The 21,042-nt window shown below is 42.9% G+C and overlaps 1 protein-coding gene across 4 annotated transcripts in view; it reads left to right on the top strand.

Moving 5' to 3' along the window:
• Positions 1-10,007, top strand: part of HK2 (hexokinase 2) — a 61,679-nt gene extending 51,672 nt beyond the window's left edge. For 3 of the 4 annotated variants that reach the window (XM_060168637.1, XM_060168634.1, XM_060168635.1), the window contains 6 exons: positions 1,989-2,084; positions 2,533-2,632; positions 2,734-2,917; positions 4,233-4,388; positions 5,599-5,832; positions 7,706-10,007. In XM_060168637.1, the coding sequence (XP_060024620.1) occupies positions 1,989-2,084; positions 2,533-2,632; positions 2,734-2,917; positions 4,233-4,388; positions 5,599-5,832; positions 7,706-7,850 (915 nt within the window). In that variant the 3' untranslated portion in view covers positions 7,851-10,007. The remainder of the gene's footprint in view (positions 1-1,988; positions 2,085-2,532; positions 2,633-2,733; positions 2,918-4,232; positions 4,389-5,598; positions 5,833-7,705) is intronic. The other variant, XM_060168636.1, reaches the window with a different exon arrangement.
• Positions 10,008-21,042: the final 11,035 nt, after the last annotated feature.

Genomic DNA, 21,042 nt, shown 5'->3' with positions numbered 1-21,042 from the left:
TTCCAACAGCGTCCCTGGAACAGGAGGCCTTACGTTGCTCAGCTGAGTTTTGTAAATGCCTCTTACTCCTCCCTTCTGAGGGTTAAATTCACCACGTGCACTAGCACGTGCACTTCCTATGGTTTTAGGAAGTCCCGCAATAAAAACCCTGCCTAATCCAGTATTTCCCAACAGCTGTTAACATTTGTCCAGTGTTAGCTAGTCCAGAATTGCTTTTAGCTTTTCCAACTTCTTTGTCTCAACATATATTTTTTCAGTGTCAATGCATTGGGTTTTAAAGCCTTCACATTTGCATCAATTTACCAAAAGGACTTATCAAACGTGTATAAATATTTATGTGATATGTAATGAAACATTGCTTATTATAACAGTCATTAGAAACAAACCAAGTTGTCCAACAGTGGGAAATAGTTAAATCATGAGTCATTCACTGCCTCATATCAGCAACTAGTTTTTTCAAGGAATTTCAATGATTTGGGAGAACACTCGTGGTAAGACTAAAAAAATATTTTTAATCGAAGTATAATCTCTATAATATAGAAATATACAAAACGTGATTAATAGGAAGATAAAAACATAACATTCCAGTGTATATGCTTCCAGACTTTTCCTACTGAAATATTTTTAACAGACACTATCTTACTTTTCAAGTATAGCAACATGTATATATGTTTATATATTTATCTAGTGGCTCCCAAGGCATGTTAACTGTTTCTGTTAGTGCTTGAATTGTAAAATTCCAGGTCATTGTATTGGACTTTATACCATAGGTTCTAAGTTTCTGTAAGGAGCATGTATTCAGTCTAGAACTGTGAAAACTAAGAACAAATGAAGCAGAAGCCGGGTTTTGTCTGTTGTCTGTAAGCTGGATTCTGCTCTGCTGAGATCACCCTGTTGATGGGAAAACCAGCAGGTGCTGAGGTCCAGAGGCCTCAAGCTGCCTGGGTTAGCTGGTGGCCACGGGCAGTTCTCCTCAGCTGTTGGGGCCTCTCCATGTCTTATTATTAAGGACCACCTGCAATAATGTAGTTCGAACATTCTGTACGCTTGAAAGTGCCAAATACAAAATTTCATCGGAGACGTCAAGCTAATTTGTAGACAAGAAAATCAGGTGGAGAGAAGCACATAGTTGTTTGGATGTGGGTGTGTAAACCAGGCCACTGCTGAGATTGTACTTTGTTTTTCCAAATTTCCTGGGATCTGAACACAGCGGGACTTGTAAGACCAAACTCCTGGGCCATGAAATGCCAAGCTGGTTGGTATAAACAACCAAGCAAGTCATGGAGAAACAATACAAGGGGGTGGATAGTGAGCACACAGCCCACTTATAGGTTCTGATCTCTCAGGAAGGGGGCCTGGGGGTCCTTGGTGCTTGTTCCCTGATAGGCTATGGCAGCAAAGAGGGAATGAGGGAACAGTATAGGAAACAGTCCTCCATATTCAAAGCCGCCATGTGTCTGCTCCTGGAGGGCCCTTTGACACAGCGAAGGGTACTTGTTCACTTCGTACTAGAGTTTGAAAATTTAGAGACACAAACCCGCCCCTCTGTACGATGTACAGGGCAGACTGCTTTTCCCAGTGAAAGAAACAAGCATCTAGAACTTAGTTCCTTGGCAGGGGCCATCGTATGGTGCTTATGAGCCCATCCATTGGAATTGCTGGGCCTGGGGGTGAGTCCTCCTCTCTTGCAAGCTGTAGGCCTTGGGCAAGTTACTCCAGAGCTACCGTTACCTGTAAAATGGGCATGATAATGATAAACATTCCACGAAAGTGCTGTGAGGATTAAACGTTGTAACACATGGGTTGTGCCTAGCCCAGTACCTGTTGCATAGTAGGCACTCCTAGTAGGTGAAACAGGTTTAGAATAATTTGTGGGTGAGATGATTGGTTTTTAAAGGGCATCTGTATAACCTGTGAGGTTGTGAACTAGAAAATGACCCAGGAGCCCTTCTCTGATATCCACATCCCTGCCCATGTGTGATTTTTAGAGCATCCTTCTCAAGTGGACTAAAGGCTTCAAGGCATCTGGCTGCGAGGGTGAGGACGTGGTTACACTGCTGAAGGAAGCCATCCACCGGCGAGAGGTGGGAGAGGCGTGACGTGAGGCCCGAAGTGATCTGGGTGTTCAGAGCTGGGGGAAGTGTTAAGTGCAGTTGTGTTGGTCAAAGGGAGAGTTAACCTAGTTCTTCAGCAGTTGGTGAGTGTACACTGTGTGTCAAGCCCTGCTCTTGGCAACTGGGGATTCAGGAACGCCCACAGAACGCTCTTGTTATATAAACAATCCCATGAGCTAATGTCAGGTGCTCTTGAGCTATGAAGGAAGATGAAGTTGGGTGAGGACAGAGTGAGTGGGCTGGGGAAGGGCAGTCTTTTAAACAGCATAACCAGGGAAGGTCTCTGAAGAGGTGATATTTGAGCAGAGAAAATGAGCCCTGCCTTATAAGTTTTAGATCCATTTAAATCTCCCTTGCAAGGGTCTGAAGGGAGAATATTGTGGTTCCTTTGTGGATTGGGATCTGCTATTGCTCTCAGGAGTTTGACCTGGATGTGGTTGCTGTGGTGAATGACACAGTTGGGACTATGATGACCTGTGGCTATGAAGACCCTCACTGTGAAGTTGGCCTCATTGTTGGTAAGGACTCGGGCTGTCCTTCCTGTGTGGGGACACACAACCCAGGGTGGGAGGATGGCAAGTGCAGAGTGAGGCCCTGACTGACATCTCTTGATTGGCAGGCACGGGCAGCAATGCCTGCTACATGGAGGAGATGCGGAATGTTGAGCTGGTGGAAGGGGAAGAGGGGCGGATGTGTGTCAACATGGAGTGGGGGGCCTTCGGGGACAATGGATGCCTAGATGACTTCCGCACAGAATTTGATGCAGCTGTGGATGAACTTTCCCTCAACCCTGGCAAACAGAGGTAGGTACCCGACTGTATGTAGGCCCTGGTCTGTTCATCTCAGAGCTGAACAGTGATGAGTGATCTGGTCCTCCACAACAGCAAATCCCAGGACACTCATTCTCTTGAGATGTTAATAGAAGAGATTTCTTTGGAAAGGGCTTCTTGTCAAATACATCTGGAAAGTTCTGGGTTAAGTCCTTTTCCCCCTGCTGGACTGTGATGCTCTTGAAGTCCAATTGGGAAAACAAATCACAACAGTTATGTTGCAAGGAGAATATCATATAGGGAACTGGTCACACAGGTTTTAGAGGGATGAAAAGACAAAAAGGGGATGCTGAGGAGCAGTTAGTACATGTAGCAATCAGCTCCTACCCTGAGGACTAGGAGAACAGGTGGGAGAGAGTATTAAAACCTAGATCTGGAACTTGAGGAAAAACAGACAGTTGAACCACCAGCTGCCATCAGGGTGAAGAAGCATTGCTGGGGTGAGGCAGATAGGAATAGGAAGCAATAGAAGCAAACTTCTTTCTCCTCCATCCATCCAGTATATAGCACCCTCTACTGTCATACTGGACAAGGGGGTAGCCCCAGCATCACAAAGCCCCTGGTATGGTGGGATCCCATTAGGACGAGGTTGCACGTAGTGTTTCCTAACTAGATCAATCAGGGACCATACTTCTGCAGAATATACTTTGCAAAATATTTGTTTATAGTAGAGGTCACAGGCTAAAATGCCTCCAGGAGCCAGACAGGCAACATTAATGAAAGAAACAGGCTGGAGTAAGACAAGATTGAATGATGATGGGGTTTTGGTTGAAACTGAGAACATTGACTTTTTAAAGGCACTAGGTAGAGCCAGAAGACCCTCATGCCATTGAGTAGTCATGTTTCGTTCTAGTGGCCAGAACAGGGGTCTCCAGCTGGCACTAGTTACTTGAGCAATAAGTGATTAGGCTGAAGAGAAAGCATGCTAAATTCTCAGCAACGCAGGGGATTAAGACAGCATCTTACCCTTCTGGAAGTGTGGTGGGGTTTGGGTGTGCGTTCCTTCTTGAGGAGTTGGGAATAAGCCTTGGAAGGGAAATGAAACCACAAAATGGGGTCAATCTCAGGGAACCCCTTGGGCCTCAGGACACGTTTTACTGAAGGTTATGAGTCAGTATGTGTGGATGCCAGGAATCCTGCCTCAGTGAGTCAAATAGCATTTCCTTCCCACGAAGGGGAATTTGTATGCCTTCTACCTTCTAATGCGATGGGGGTGACGGAGCTGGTGTATCTCAGCACATCCCACCACCTTCCTTCTTAACCTCCATGAACATTACCTGCATTGCAGGTTCGAGAAAATGATCAGTGGCATGTACTTGGGCGAAATTGTTCGTAACATCCTCATCGATTTCACCAAACATGGGCTGCTCTTCCGTGGCCGCATCTCGGAGCGGCTCAAGACACGGGGAATCTTTGAAACCAAGTTCCTGTCTCAGATTGAGAGGTGAGAATTTAGGGCCTGGAATAGGATAGACTGTATATCCTCCTTTTCATGGAGAGACAAGCTGGGATTTCCACAGTTCAAGTAAAATCAGGGTGTGGCTTACATAAAGGTCAGTTTAGTAGCTCACATGTTTGTATCTATATAGTGTTGTTTTAAAGTACGTTATGAACAGTTGGCATTTTAAGGGAAAATATATAATATTCTCATGAAAAATCATGGTAAGCTGGATGAGCCTGTGCAAAGAAGTATTGTTGGGTTTTAGATCAATTTCAAAGGTAGAAAGAAATATAGCTGCTCATAGAATGTAAATTGGAATGCACGGAGGAAGATAACCCACTAAAGCACTTTATGCTTGGCAAAAGGGTTCTTCTTAACTGCTGGCTGCAGTAATAAGGCAACCAGGATTGAGTGAGGTTGGCATGTCAGGCAATGCAGAAACATGCCTTGTGGCGGCTCATTAAAGCAAAGCCTTCTTCCTCCAGTCTAATGGTGGAGAAGTCTGCTCCAAATTAGAATACTGAATTTCAGAGCCTTTTAAAAATTAATGCTGTGTCATTATTACTCTCATGCATATAGGAAAACAGGAACTGGTTGGCGTACATGAGTGGGGCCCTAGGGCATCTGCACCAGTGAATAGAATATTGTTCTAGTTTGCATGTCTGTTTATTTTCTTCTTATAGTTTTATTTATCTTTGTTTCATAAATAGTGCACAGGTAGATTTCAGACAACCCAGAGTGGGGGAGTAGAAATAGAACAGGCATTTAATGTTGGTGGGTGATGCCTGTTCTGCTGACCTGTGAACAATGAGAGATTGGACAGGAAAGGGCTTTGCAACTGAAAACTGTCGCATACGAGCATCATCACTGTCTTTACTGTCAATATTTCCAGATAAGTGGAATACATGGACAGTGAATTTCCTTTTGTTTTGAGTGTCAGTTTTGTAGCAGCAGTGCTCTACCTTGCCTGGGCAAAGTGGCATAAGGAGCTGTTTCTTCGTGTTCTCTCTGTGAGGGTCAGTGAGATGAGCACTAGTTCCTGAACTGAGTTTAAGAATGGAACCACCTCTCAGGGGCAGTGGCTTTTACCCCCAGCTCTCAGAAGGCCAGGTCCCCCAGAACCACTTCTGATGAAGGAGCCAGGCCCCGGAGTGGCAGGCCACCATGCCCTCTAGGTATGTGACTGACCACTCACTGTCTCCTCCTGGCCCAGTGACTGCCTGGCCCTGCTGCAGGTCCGTGCCATCCTGCACCACTTAGGGCTCGAGAGCACCTGTGATGACAGCATCATTGTCAAGGAGGTGTGCACTGTGGTGGCGCGGCGGGCAGCCCAACTCTGTGGTGCAGGCATGGCCGCCGTGGTGGACAAGATACGAGAGAACCGTGGGCTGGACACCCTCAAAGTGACAGTGGGCGTGGATGGGACCCTCTACAAGCTACATCCTCAGTGAGTGCCTGATCTCCACTCTTCCTGCCCATCTTTCTCCCTCTTTCTCACCATTCTTTCCTTGCTTTCCTTTCTCTCTCTCTCTCTTTATTTTATGGCAAATTATCAGACGTTCCAAAGAGTGTATATAATATATATATATTATAGTTTAAAGATTAATAACTAGAAGTAGGTGTGTGTTTTACCACCCAGCTAGGAAGCCCCCTGTGAGCCCCTCCCAATTGCCCCCTTCACTCCCCCCTACCATGAGTGAGTGCTGGGGTGATTAAGTCTATTGCTTTCTTTTTTCCCCCTCCATATATCTACGTATGCATCTACATTGTTTAGTTTTACTTAATTTTGAATTTACCATATGACATCTTTTCTTTTGTTGACTGGCTTTTCTCACACCACATTTATGGTTTTGAGATGCATCCACACTGAAGTCTGCAATCATAGTTAATTCATTTTCAAGGCTGTATAGCATACCTCTGAATGACTATACTATAATTTATTCTAATGATGGATATTTGGGTTATTTCTAGGTTTTGACTATTACAAGCAGTGCTCCTGTCAACATTCTAGTAAATGTATGCCGGAACTCTGGATCAAGATTTTTTTCTACAGTCTAGGGTAGGGGCTGGCAGATTATAGCCACAAGTGTTTTTGTAACTAAAGTTTTACTGGAATACAGCCACACCCACTTGTTTATGTGCTGTCTATGGCTGCTTTCGGTTATAACAGCAGACCATATGACCTACAGAGCTCAAAATACCTATCGTCTGGCCCTCTGTAGAAGAAGTTTTCCACCCTCACCCGTGGTATGGAAGTACTGAATTCCCTTTTCTTTTTACTCTTTTTCCTGTCTTTCTCCATCTCTTCTCCCTTTTCTCCTCTCATCACTATTTCTCTTCTCCTTTCTTCCCTCACTTGCATATGTTGAATAAATTGTTTTAAAATTAGGAAGTGCCTCAGTCCCTCTCCCCTAGAAGCTCTTCAACTAAAAGTTAAAAGAATAGAGCTGTGCCCCTTGCCTGGACATGAGGTAGGATGGAGAGACTCATCGATTGAATTGTCACCTGCTGTCACCATGATTGTTTCAGGGAGCTGAGAAACTTGCCCAGAGTCTACACAGTTAGTGAAAAGACTGGACCTTGAGAAGTTCCAAGTTTCTCTTGTTGATGATCAGTGTCATTGTGAAAATAGGAACCTCAGTCCCAAGTGAGGGTCAGAAGGGGGACAGAAGTCTAGCCACCAGCACTGGGGCTTGGTGTTAGGAGCCTCTGTTCTCAGCTCTGCAGATGGGGAGGAGCAACTTGTCCCTGCTCTGGTGGGGAGATGATGACGAACGGTTTCTTCCTCTAGTCCCATATCAGGAAGAATCTCTGATTTCTGTTCTCAACACACCCTCCTAAGTCTGCTCCTTTTGCCTTTAATGACATTTTGGGTTAGATATGAGTCTGATGTGAGTTAATACCTCTGGAAAATAATAGAATATCACACATGTGGCGCTTCACCCTTCCCTCCAGAGTTGATGAACAGGTTATATATACACTTCTGCAAGGTATGCTTGTGGCGTCCACGACTGTTGAACTTCTCTTTCACTGCTTAGTTTTAAGAACACAGCTTGCCAGAATCTCAGACTTTTGTCCTAGAGTTGAATCTTAGCTTCCCACTTGCCCACTGTGACATAGAATTTGGGCATGTTGCTGGTCTCTCCAAGTTTCAGTTTTCTGAAGCACAATACATAATGTTTCATTCATGGTAGCTGTCATCCTCTTTCCCATCTCAATTATTCCTGGGTTTCCAGCATCACTTCTTAGGGTCCCATGTCTGAGGATACAAATCAATTGTGACTAAGGTATTTTTTCTGTCTCCTTCCCAACTTTTCCAGCTTTGCCAAAGTCATGCATGAGACGGTGAAGGACTTGGCTCCAAAATGTGATGTGTCCTTCCTGGAGTCAGAGGATGGCAGCGGGAAGGGGGCGGCTCTCATCACTGCTGTGGCCTGCCGCATCCGAGAGGCTGGACAGCGGTAGAGCCCCTGAAATTGGAAGGACTTCCTCTGGTTTCCCTTCTTTCCTGCTTTAAATTATAAGTTGATCCCCTTGTGTCAGAGACGGACCCCTTGGCTTTTCCTTGGCAGAGAGGACCTTATCGGACTGGGTTTTGTCTCTGTCTACTCACTGTAGAGTTTGGTACCCAAGGCTTAGCCCTCCTGAGATAAATACAGTTTGAAGTAAGGATTTGTTCCCACTTGTCACAACCATTACCATGGGTTCTCTTAAAACTTGAAAAAAAATTTAACCTTTAGTAATCCCCCTGGCCAAATTCCATGTCCCTGTATAACCCTACAGGGTGGGGACACTAATGAAAAACTACGGTTGCTTCACCTTGGAGCCTGAATATGACATTTCTAGGTGGAGAGCATCCCCCAGCATGGAAGCTGATGCTATTTCTCCTCTCAGAGATCTGGGAGGTCTCCACTGACTTGAGCCTGATTCTTCCATAGGCAGGGAGGAGGGGCGGTAATGTAGGGGAAACCCATGGATAGCCATGTGGCAGCCCCTCTTCAACCTCATCTTTAAGCGTTTGCCTAGTGGGTTCCAGTGGATGCTGTTCCTGGAATCAAAGCATCCTGAGTCTGAGCAAGCAAAACCAAAGCTAAGAGTCCTGTGAGTGGGCTTGTTGTCACATCTCCTTGTGGGTTCACAAGTCATCCATAAGCAGTGGACCTTTGGGGAAGGGAAGACTTTTTGGTCTGTTTAAAAATTTTTTCCTGCAGAGGTGGAAACACTGTATTTTCATTTTAATTTATATTTGAAATTTATTTAGTTCATGAAGTACATCTGCTCCTTCATTTTGACACTGTACGTAACGGTCGGTTGTATGTAACGTATTTATATGTTAATTTGTTATGTCTGTAAATACACAGGGTCTCATCAGTAGATCAGTGTAGTTAAAGGATGGAAGATGAAGATACTGATTGGTTCCTAGAAATACCTCATTCATCTTCAGGAAAAGAAGGAAAGCCTCTTTAGGGTGAGCGAATGGCCAAGCAGCTCCTTGCCAGCTCCTTTCCCTGCAGACTCAGAAACTTGGAAGGTGGCTGGGGACAGAGTGAAGGAGGCTGGGCCTATGGATTGAAGAAACCACGCTAACTGGCTGCTCAGTCTAGGGACTTTCCTGGAGCCATATTACATGAGATGCTAACAAAGGAAACAGGAATCCTTTCAAATAGACTCTGCTTAGAAATCTTCATCCTTAGGGCAGTTATTAGTATTTTAAACCTCTCTAACAATACAAAGGAAGCCACCAAAAACGTTGAAAAGATTGTCTAATTGTTGATAGCAAACCGAACCAAAACAAACAATCAAACAAACGAAACTTCAGGGACAACACTTTTGGTGGATTTGTGCCCTCCTAGCAAAGTTCGCCTTCAATTTGTTTTGTAAATGTTCTACAAGAGGTGTTGTCCACAGACTTCCTTACACTGAGCTGTTTTTACAAGAAGTGTTTATTTCAAACTGCTTGGTGCGGGGTTGGGGTGGTGGTGAGGGGAGACATAAAACCTTCCTTACCCTGCTGTTTAGAGTGCAGTTAATTCTGAATCTGAAAGCCCACTTCTGCCCTAAAATGATCACACCCCCACACGTTAAACCTGAATACTTCATAATAAAGAGGGGATGGCCTTTTAACAATGTTGAGTAGGATACGAGGATCAAAACAGAAAAATGGAAAGACGCAACTCAACAGCACCCAATTTTTGCACATTTATCAAACTTGTACTGGAACAGTGTCTAGATTTGTGTCTCATTAAAGGATGCCCAAGAAATAGAAATGAACCTTAACTTTTAAACTTGAAAATTAGGCACCATCTATGAAATTGCACATTTCTAAAAGGTAGAGCTGTGTGTGTGGCTATTTAAGATGTGTCCTTGGTTTCCAAAAAGGAAAGCTGGAAAATGCAGTTTGAATGTTTGTGTTCCCACAGTTAGGTGACAGTTCCTTGCTGACGCTGCTTTGCCCGTGTAAATACATTGCCTCTCAGTCTTGCACTGGGATGTGCTCAATAGCAGATCATCTCAAATCCTTGAGCCCTCAGTCTAGTGAAGATGTTGTCATGTACAATAAAGAACTAGTTGAATTAACTGTGTGATGTTAACTATTAATAAATTTTAACATTTTTCAAAATATTCAGTGTGTGATTCGTGAGCATTTTTCAAGAGTGCAGTCATCTTTTGAGCATATTAGTACTTCCTGGCCCGTCTGAGTAGTTGATGAGTGTTTTGATTTTGACTATATGTGCTTGACAGGCATGTAGCTAACTCTTGGCCTTGACCCCAGATATTTCTCACTCCAGAAACACAGTCCCAATGGAACGGGAAAGTAGGTGACTTTTCCTAGGCCGTCTTTGAGCCCCTAGATCTCAAGCACCACTGAAGAACCACGGCTGGCCCAGCAGTCTACTGGCTGTGATGTAGCAGAACCCTCAGAGACTCTGGGTAGTCTCCGTATAGGCATATGTGTTTCACATTCAGGATGTAAAGCCCTTACTTATATGAGCATCTAAAAAGCACTTGCCTCTGTCTTATCCTTACAGTCTTTCAAACCCTCTCCTTAATAAGCAAAATACAAACCTAGGAAATAAACTTCTCACAAGTTCCTGGTGATACCCACTGACTTTGACATGGCCCTGTTTGACAATAACTGAAGGGGGAGGCAGATCAAGGCTAACAGAATGCTAGAGATAGCCAAAACACAAAATTCAACCTAGCTAGTGGTAAAGGAAAAGAAATTTAAATTAGACCCTATTTTTATGACTTCAAATTGCTGAGATTATAGGAGCATTCTCATATACTATTGGTGGAAATGCAAGGTATAATTATTTAGGAGGGAAATAGTCAATATCCATGTTTTGTGTAATTTTCTAGAAATTTGTGCAGAGGAAGTACACATAGTTGGAGATCAAGATTTAGCTTTAAGGGTACTGGCGACTGTATAACTTAAAATAACAAAATAGGGGAACTCCATACCGTGGGTCTGCCTACCTTGTACCAGGGTCCAGTCAGGAAGACAATCGACTCCAGTTATTTCGAACAGATTTTAACACAAGGACTTGGTTATGCAGGTGATAGGAGAGCTGAGAAGTCCCACAGTATAGAGGAGCAACCCAGAGATTAGCAACATCAAAAAAACCCACTTCTATCCCAACGGCTGGGCCAGATTCCGAAAGCTGGAACCACAGAGCTGGAGTGGGAGGTGGTTAGAAATACCCTGTCTTCTCCCTCCCACCCTCTAGTTTTCTGCAGTGTCTCCCGTTGACTGACCCTACCTGTGAGGCAGGGGAGGGTGGGACCTGGAGCTAATAATAAGTGAGGTGCATGTACCCTGTAAAACCATTACTGTGTTACTGAAGGATATTTGGTATCATAGAAAATGTTGACAGTATGCTGAAAGTATGTTACAAACAGTATGGGGCCTTAGCCCCATTCCTCAGCAGCCGTCCGTCAGATTTCCCCACCTCTGCGACTTGGGCACCCCTGTGGGGCTCTGGAGCAGGCCACTCTGCTGGGCCTGCCAGCTTCAGCTGCCAGCTGCTCAGGGCAACTTTGGCAGCACCGCCCTCCTTAGGTCGCTGCTGCTCCATCACAGAGCCTCGGAGAAGAGCCCTCCCTTTTCCCAGTGGGGCTCCTGGGTGGACATAGACCCTTACTTCCCCATAGATTATAATACTAGACAAGATGCTCAGAAGGGAGTTTTCTCAGGTTTCTGCGCTCAGAGACCCTGAAAGCCTCTGGGCCACCCGTACTCATGGGTTTCCCACAGTCTTCTCCCTACCCAACTCCCACCTCCTCTGTAGGGCTCCTCACCACTGGGAAATCTATTTCCTGCACCCAGGTTGCTTCCAGCTTGGAAATAGCTTTTCCAGCCTCTGGCAGCCTGTCTTACCTTTCACTCCCTTCTTTGTTGCTTTGTTTTCATTTTTGGGGGGCACCAGGGGCAGAAGGCTAGATTACTTCACACCCCGCCCCCCCTCAATTCAAGGCATTTTCTAGTCTTTGCAAGGAGCCTTCTTGCTTTTTTATTTTCTTATTGCCTTTTATCCTCTTGTCCATTCTCCACTTACAAGTGGCAGCCATGTTATTGTATTGATGTGCAGTTTATTTGTGTGTCTTGTGTGCGTGCTTTTTTAAAATTAATTTTTATTGGAGTATAGTGGCTTTACAATGTTGTGTTAATTTCTACTGTACAGCAAAGTGAATCAGTTATACGTATACATATATCCCCTCTATTTTGGATTTCCTTCCCATTTAGGTCACCACAGAGCACTGAGTAGGGTTCCCTGAGTTATACAGTAGGTTCTCATTAGTTATCTATTTTATACATAGTATCAGTAGTGTATATGTCAATCCCAATCTCCCAAATCATCCCACCCCCCTACCGTTCCTCACGTCTCTACAAATGACCCAATTTCTTTCGTGTTTTTTTTTTTTTTTTTTTTTTTGCGGTACGTGGGCCTCTCACTGTTGTGGCCTCTCCCGTTGCGGAGCACAGGCTCTGGACGCGCAGGCTCAGCGGCCATGGCTCACGGGCCCAGCCACTCCGCGGCATGTGGGATCTTCCCAGACCGGGGCACGAACCCGTGTCCCCTGCATCGGCAGGTGGACTCCCAACCATTGTGCCACCAAGGAAGCCCCAAATCCTTTATTTTTATTATATGTTCTTGTTGATTATTACAAGGATTCTTGGCCTCAGCACTGTTAAGATTTGGGGCTGGATGTGAGGGCTTTGGGGCTTTGTTGTGAGGGCTGTCCTGTGCGGTGTAGGGTGTTAGCACCATTCCTGTCTTACACCATCAGATGCCCATAGCAACCCTTCCCTTCAATGTCTGAAAATGTCTTCAGACATTGCCGAAAGTCCTGTGGGAGTGAGATACCCACATAAAACACTGAACCCAATATTTTGTCCCAATTATTGTATGGGACATGTTTAATTATTTATTTTTTATCTAAAATTCAAATTAAACTGGGTATCCTTTTAAATGTTATTTGTCCAATTTATCAGTCCTACCTGAGAGGCAAAATCACTCCTTGCTGGGAATCACTGGTGTAGAGAAAAGTTAGGAATTTGTGTATGTTGATCTTGTTTCTGATAAACTTGCTCAATTTTATTATTAATTGCAGTAGGTTATTTATTCTGTTGTTTTTTTCTATGTAGATTACCATACTTTTAAATAAATAATTTGTTTTATTTTTCCATTCAGTTGCTAAAACTTTTTGTTTTCTTTTCTTACCACATTGATTAGGATCTCTAGCACTGCTGTACAGTAGCAGTAATAGTACACTTTTTAAAAATTTCTTTTTTATTTACTTATTTGTTTTTATTTTTGGATGTGTCGGGTCTTAGTTGTGGCACACGGGATCTTTGCTGCCGCACGCAGGCTCTTTGCTGTGACGCGTGGGCTCCTCTCTAGTTGTGGTGAACGGGCTTCTCTCTAGTTGTGGCATGTGGGTTTTCCTTTCTCTAGTTGTGGCACATGGACTGCAGAGTGCGTGGGCTCTGTAGTTTGCAGCAAGCGGGCTCTCTAGTTGAGGCACGCAGACTCAGTAGTTGTGGCGCGCAGGTTTAGTTGCCCTGCGGCACGTGGGATCTTATTCCCCTACCAGGGATGGAACCCCTGTCCCCTGCATTGCGGGGTGGATTCTTTACCGCTGGACCAACAAGGAAGTCCCAGTAGTACATTTTTGTCTCCTTCCCAATCTTAAAAGAAACGTGCCTAAATTTTCTCCATTGAGAAAAATGTTTGATGTCGGTTTTAGGGTACCAATTTAAGGAACTTCTTTTTTCTATTCCTAGTTTGCTAAGATTTTTTTTTATTATAAAATCTTAAGCAGATGTTGTACAACATTAAAGGCTTTTTCTGCATCTATTGAAAGAGATGCATGTGTTTTCTCCTTTAGGCTTTACTGTAATAAATAGCATCAATGCATTCTCTGGAAAATCTTCCTTTATTGCTGGGATAAATTATATCTTTTAGTACATTGTTGGATTAGTTCACCTGGTATTTTATTTTTTGCATTCTCATTCATAAGTGAATTATTTTTTGCATTCTTATTCATAAGTGAAATGAGGCTATCATTTTTTTCTTTTGTATTGTCCTGATCTGCTTTTAAATAAAAATTACATAACTTCACAAAAAAGGCCGAGCAGTTTTCTCTCTTTTTTCATTTACATATGTGAAAGTATGCAGAATAGATTACTGAATCCTCTGTGTTTCAATAGTTATTAACTCATGGCCAGTCTTATTTGGTCTATAGCCGCATGCTCATCTCCTCATATTATTTTGAAGCAAACCTCAGACATTTTATCATGACCACTACAAATGCTCCGGTATAAAGATAAGAACTCTCTTTTTCCAACCTATCCACAATGCCATCACCTCCTCCCCAAATACTCATAATTCCTCAATGTCAAGAAACACCGAGTCAGTTTTTAGACTTCCAATTGTCTCATAAATGTCAATACAATTTTTAAAAATAAGAATCCAAACAAAATCTACATGTTGTGCTTGGTCACCTGTCTTCTAATCTCTCATAGCCTTCTGCTCCCTTCCAACTCTGTTTTCCTCTCTTCTGAAGAAATCACATTGTCTAGAGTTTCTCATGATTGCATCTCTAGTTTGGCATGCTCCCCTGTTCTCTGTATTCCTGTAAATTGGTAGTTTAATCTCAATTCTTGATCAAATGTATTGATAGATTCAGTATTTTAGCAAGACTACTTCAGAGTGGTTCTTGCATTATTCTTTTATTTTTATGTGTCTGTAATTGTTCCCCTTTTATTGTATATTTGCATATTTCAATGTATAATGTCTCTTTCTCACCCCTTTTCTTGATCAATCTTGCCAGAATTTTATTTCATTAATCTTTCCAAATAATTAGCTTATGAATTTTGTTAATTTTTTTTCTCCTTCATTTATTTTTCACCGTATTTTTTTCCTTCTTGTTTCTTGAGCTTGCTTTGTTGCTCCTTTTTCAGCTTCTTAAGTGAACTCTTCAGCTTATATTTGAAGTTATAAATTCCCCTCCATCTACTGTTTTTAAGTCCCACAAATTTTAATACATTGCCATTTCACTGGAATTCTAAGTAATTAATGTGGTATATGCTTTTTTTTTCATCTTATAAAATTCAATACTCTCTTATTTAGTTTCCAGTATTTTTTTTTTTTTTTTTTGGTCAACGTTGGGTCTTTGTTGCTACGTGCAAACTTTCTCTAGTTGTGGTGAGTGGGGGCTACTCTTCATTGTGGTGCACAGGCTTCTCACTGCAATGGCTTCTCTCGTTGCAGAGTGTGGGCTCTAGGTGCGTGGGCTGCAGTAGTTGTAGCATGCAGGCTTCAGTAGTTACAGCACGTGGGCTCAGCAGTTGTGGTTCATGGGCTTAGTTGCTCCGTGGCATGTGAGATCTTCCCAGACCAGGGCTCGAACCCATGTCCCCTGCATTGGCAGGCAGATTCTTAACCACTGCACCACGAGGGAAGTCTCCAGGAATATGTTTTTTAAACTATCTTTTTGTTATTCTTTTCTAATTTTTTTGCATTATGGTCTGAGAACATGGTCTGTTTGATATTCAATATTTGGAATTTGTCAAGTCTTCCTTTGTGTCCTAGTATATGGGCGATGCTGTAACCCTTCTAGAGGTATCTAAAAACTCTGTATTTCTCTGGTATAGTGCATAAACTTAAGCAAAGAGAGAGGCACAAGCACAGAGGCAGAGTGACTGTGGATAAGTTCTAGATGATTAACATAAGTTACTTCTGAGTTTCTTGGTGGTAAATTATAGATGGCCTTTGTTTTCTTCTTGGACAGCAGTTTTTGTTTGTCTGTTTCCTAATATTGAAATGAATGTCAAAGATTTCACATGGCACTCACTGCCCTAGGTTGGTAAGAGCACTGGTATGGACAAAGGATGACATGTGCCACTGTAGATTGTGTGGATGACTCATCTGGCCTGCCATCCTGCTCTGTAAAATGAGGGGATTTAAGCTCCTCACTCAGCTTGAACTTTTGTGTTCTGTTGTTTGTAAGCTCCGTCGCTGCTGGTGTGGTTACCCGAAAATACTTGTACCTTGGTGGTCATCCAGGCTTAGGTACAAGCACCGTAGGAAACCTCACAAAACAGGCCCTCAGGGTCCCACCCACAGGCAGTGGGGGCGGGGAGGAGGCATTCCTCTCTGCATTAGCAGGAGATGATGTGGCCTTTTGCCTTCTATCATTTAGTGATAAACACGTTTCTTTCTCCCATGATGGTCTCTGTTCTCCAGGCTGCAAAACCCTTTCCAGGGAATGCAGGCATGAATGGTGCCAATTGGAACGTGGAAATAAACAGGAATCAGTACCCTTGGCAGTGCTGGGACTTCAGGTCCGCTGAGGAACAAATGTGTACTCTCTGTTTTATTAAATGTTTTCCTTCTTAATAAGCAGTGGGAAATGCCAGAACAATCTGCAGCTGCTTGCTGACCCTGGGGACTGGGAAGGGTGCGTTTCTGAGACTCTATTTTTAGTTTACTCAGTCATGCCAGAAATATCCTCACCTTGGGGTGCCAGAATTGCCCCAGGGGACCAGCTCTGCCTTCTATCTGGGTGGGACCAAGCAGGACCAAGTGACGCTTTCCTTGGCAACTTTCTACAAATTTCCAGGCCTCAGATGTTGCCGTAAGGCCATTTCCCCATGCTCCATACAGCAAAAACATCTGGAAAATGACCTTTGTACATTTGCATTATTTAATTTATATACATTATGCAGAAGCAAGTATGAATTTTCTTCACAACATTTGGATGCAAGAAATGTCACAGTACTGAAATTAGCTCTGAGCCCTCCCTCATCAAGAGAATGAGATATCCAATGTCAAGTATTATTGGGGTGCTTTTCCCCTCCTAAGGATGAAGCAGGAATCCCTGGGAGGGGACAGTCCAGTGTCACCTGAGAAAGGCCTCTAGTCTTTAAGCACACTGCTTTCTGAGCCAGCCCAGCCTGTTGGAGAACACCTGCTACCTGGAGCCTGTCACAGTCCTGTCCAGGAACCCATCCCATCTTGCACCAGATGCTGCCCAGACCCTGCTGAACATATGGCAGCCCTGGAGGACATACTGGCACCCCATGCCTGGGCTGTCAGGAGCCCTGCCTCGGAGACACCCTGTGTGGTTGGCTGTGGGGGCATGTGGGGACTGGCCCCACTGCGGGAACCATCCCACCATTCTCTTCCTGATGATCCCTGTCCCAAAATTCCTCTTTGGGTCTCTAATTCACTTTCAAGACTGGAAGCTGCTCCAGCCTTAGGCACTGGATGGATATTTTTTATTTAGATTCTCCAAACAAGCAGATTGATTTAAAATTGTGTGTGTTTCCTTTGCTTCCTACATTATAGACAAGATTTCAAAGGAGGAGGGGATGGAGAAGGGGGGAGGGAGGAAGAAGTTGCTAAGAAGGCTTGTCCCCTCCTGGTGAGAGTAGTGAGGTATAGGGAGAATGGGCAGAGGGCTTTGTCTGCCATGTGTGTTCAGGGCACTGTGCAGCTGCTCACTCCACCGTCAACTCTAGTACCTCTGGGTTCCCATTTTGCATATCCCCATCCTGCATAGGTGCTCCCAACAGCACCCATCTACAGCTAGAGAGGACTGAATATCTTAAAGAGATGGCCAGACTTCTCAAGGTAGGTGGTTCACCCTGGACAGTCTAAAATAAAAGCCACAGTGGTGTACTGTAAATCAATAACAACTCAATAGTCAGTTAGGTTTATTGTAAATCAATAATTTAGATTTCCCACCTGAATGCTGTAGTGGGAGCAGAGAGCAGGCTGGCTCTGAAGAAGTGCACTCTGTGAAACTCGTGCCTGGGTAGCCTAGCCTCTCACTGACGTGCTTGGGGCCTCGCCTGGCTTTGTTTTGAATACAGAGACTTTCAAGTTCTCTTCCCTCTGTGTTTGTGGAAACCCTAGAGTTCTCATTTTTCTCCTGCTCACACTGTTTCTTTCGCCTTTATATCATTGTCTCTTCTGGCTCTCTAGAATAAATTTTTTTTGCTGATGATTCAATGCTGAATCCTTACTTATCTGTAAATTGGATGAGGGATACTTTTGTAGAAGGCTAGGAGAGGACATTTAATCAGAGTGTGGAACGGGGAGAGCTATGTAATATTTCCCACTGGCAACACCTCACTAGGCAGAGTGAGGTCAGGGATCAGTACCACCTCCACCAAAAGCTAAAGGAGAGGCCTCCAGGCCCCTCACTGCACAAGTCCACTGTCGCTGGGCAGAGCCTGCCCCAAATAGGCAGAGCAAAATCTTCTGTCCACTAGCTCCAGCATCCACCCTGCGTAGGGTCAGTGGGAAAACACACCTCACATGACAACTCTGATTTCATCAGTCAGCGTTTCAAACATTCCTTTCCTAGAGTTCTTTTCTCTTCTATAGCCCCAACATCTTCAGACTGCCCAGAACTTTCTTTCTCTGATCTAATCATTCACTCCTTCCTCCTCTCAACCCTTCCTCTAGGCCCCCTGGAACTCCACAACCAGTAAATTACTCCAGATGGCCAACCTCATATCCAGATGTTCTCTCTCCCTCTTGCCTCAACTCACTCATTCATTCAGTCATTCAACACCCAGGTTAGAGAACCTTCAGGTGATATGCAATGTCTGCATATGAAACTTGATTTAGTAACTCAGTCTCATACCTTGAATGAACGGGCTTTGTGGTAGTTGTGATAATATTATATTTTATAGCTCATGTAATCATCTTTCTAGCCCCTGCCTCTTCTTATGGAGTAAATGAATGCACACAACAGGCATTACTCCTTGCCTTGAGTGTGGGGCTGTGAAACTTTTCAGATGTATGATTCTTGGTTATATAATAATCAAAATACAGTGATATTTTGAAATACTTGGCAAATAATTTCATTTATCCAGGAGGATAGCTGTCACTGATAAGGAAAGCCTTCGGGCAGTCAATACAAATGCAGTAGGGTATCGCTGGAAGCCAGGTACTTTTCATATGCCATATGCCATTCCATTTATTCCTGTCAACCACACTGCCTCCACCCTGTCCCCACACAATTATAGCAGAAGTGATTTGCCTAAGTTGAGCTCTGTTACAGAGGGATGCTCTGTCTGAGGATTCTCTCCAGTCTCTCAGCATGATTTTTAAAAACTGGATAGATGGATACAAGAAAGAATGAAGGACAGATAACAGCCCTATAGCAAATAGAAGGGTGATAAACAAAAGTCAAAAACTCAGGCACATGGACACCACAAAGCAAAGGACTTTAAGACACTTTGGAGGGGAGGGGTGGCAAGCAGCTCCACTTTATATAGCTCACTAGGTTCTGAACTTATCCTTACACTAAATTAGGGTGGAAAATGTGCCACTAAATGATGAAAATTACAAAGAATCAAAAGAAATGAGATGATTATTGATGTACTCTGTTTAAGAAAACAAGAGCATAAAGAAAGAAATCAAGAGCATGAGTTTTGACATTAAGAACATTTTAAAAATGATTATTAAATTAAAGATATTTTACCTTTTAAGCCTCTCAATAAATGTAGCCACCTTCCCCTATATTTAAAAAATAAATATCATTTAATACATGAAAAAATTATATGTTTTATAAATTATATGATAAAGCTACTTTATGAAGAGGAAGATAAAAAGGTTTTGTACAAGCATATTACCTTTATCTAAATGAATATAAAGACTAAATTATAAAACTTCTTGATAGACAGAAATCATACAACTGTATTGAGTTCTATAATGCAGTTTCCCCGTAGCATAATACTAATTAGAGACAATGTATACAATGCATTGTCTGCACCAGACACTCAATTATGGAATATGATCTTCATTCTGAATTCAATGGTAATGCATAATCTCTAATTATTTTGTGTTTCATGGAACACTAAGGAAAGTACCAAATTCTGAATTCTAAAATATTCATTTTAGCAATTTTACTTTCTCGAGACAAATCATGATCACTCTTTTCTCTTCATTTTGAAATGAGGTCAAGTCATGTTTATAATAATGGGAATAAAAATATGGAATATAATATGGAATAAAAATAAAGTGAAAATATTTTTAAAAAAAGACCTTACAAATCATTGTCAGGCCGTTGGAACTTGCTCCAAGTGAAATGAGAAGTCATTGGAAATGGTTTTGAGCACAGTAATGCCAAGAGCTGAGTTATGTTTTTAAAAAGAGCACATTTGCTGCCATGTAGAGAATAGGCAGACACAGAAAAAACAGTTACGAGGCTATTGAAATAAATCAGGTGAGAGATGATAGACCAGGCAGGTAGCAGTGCCAGAGGTGAGAAGCTGTCAGAGTCTGGATGCGTTTTGAAGATAAAGTCAATAAACTTGCTAGTAGAATAGATAGGGAATGTGAAAGAAAAAGAGGATCAAAGCTGACTCAAGGATTTTGGCCTAAGTAACAGGAAGAATGGAGTTGTCATCCACTGAGATGGGGAAAGCACTAGGAGAGGGGCAGGTTTTGAGGAGAAAAGAGATCTATTTTGAACCAACTCAGGAGCAACAGTCACCTTAGCACCCAGATTATGGTCTTCAAACATCATGTCCCAGGTTTGCTGATCCCAGATCAGGGGCAGGAAATGCAGATGATCCTGGGGCATCTTGAAACATCAGGTAGCCAGGAAGTTATCAGACAATTATGATCCTGGCAGAAGGACTAAACCATTTGCTAAATGTGGGATAATGGGAGCATCAATAAGGATCAGACTGCAATGGATTTAAACATCATCAAAGATGTTTAAAACAAAGATGTTTATGATGATATGAAAATTGTTCTCTTAACTTGTTTGTGTTGGAAAATGATAGGGGACCAACCCATTATTCTGAAAAGTGGTTAATAAAAGGAAAGAATCAAGCATTTATCCTGCTTTTCCTATATAAACTATACCATAGGGTAACAAAATAGTAGATGAGGGTAAGTTTCTCTTCACAGAAGTATCCCAGCTAATGAATGAAAAAGAATGATAGAATTTGAATATAACCATTTGACAATATTAATGAGGTATTAGGCCCAGGCAATGAGCATAAACTGCTCTGAATATGACAAAAAGAGAGAGAAACAGACATTGTGTGCCTCCTGATGGAAGGCTGAACCTCCATGCCTAGAATCCAAATACCAATTTGCAGGTAATACAGAAGAGTGTGGGACAT

This window comes from Lagenorhynchus albirostris, chromosome 13 (genome assembly GCF_949774975.1).
Source record: "Lagenorhynchus albirostris chromosome 13, mLagAlb1.1, whole genome shotgun sequence".
NCBI lineage: Eukaryota > Metazoa > Chordata > Mammalia > Artiodactyla > Delphinidae > Lagenorhynchus > Lagenorhynchus albirostris.
Note: the sequence above shows the minus strand (reverse complement) of the source record. Positions and strands in the feature narration are given on the sequence as shown.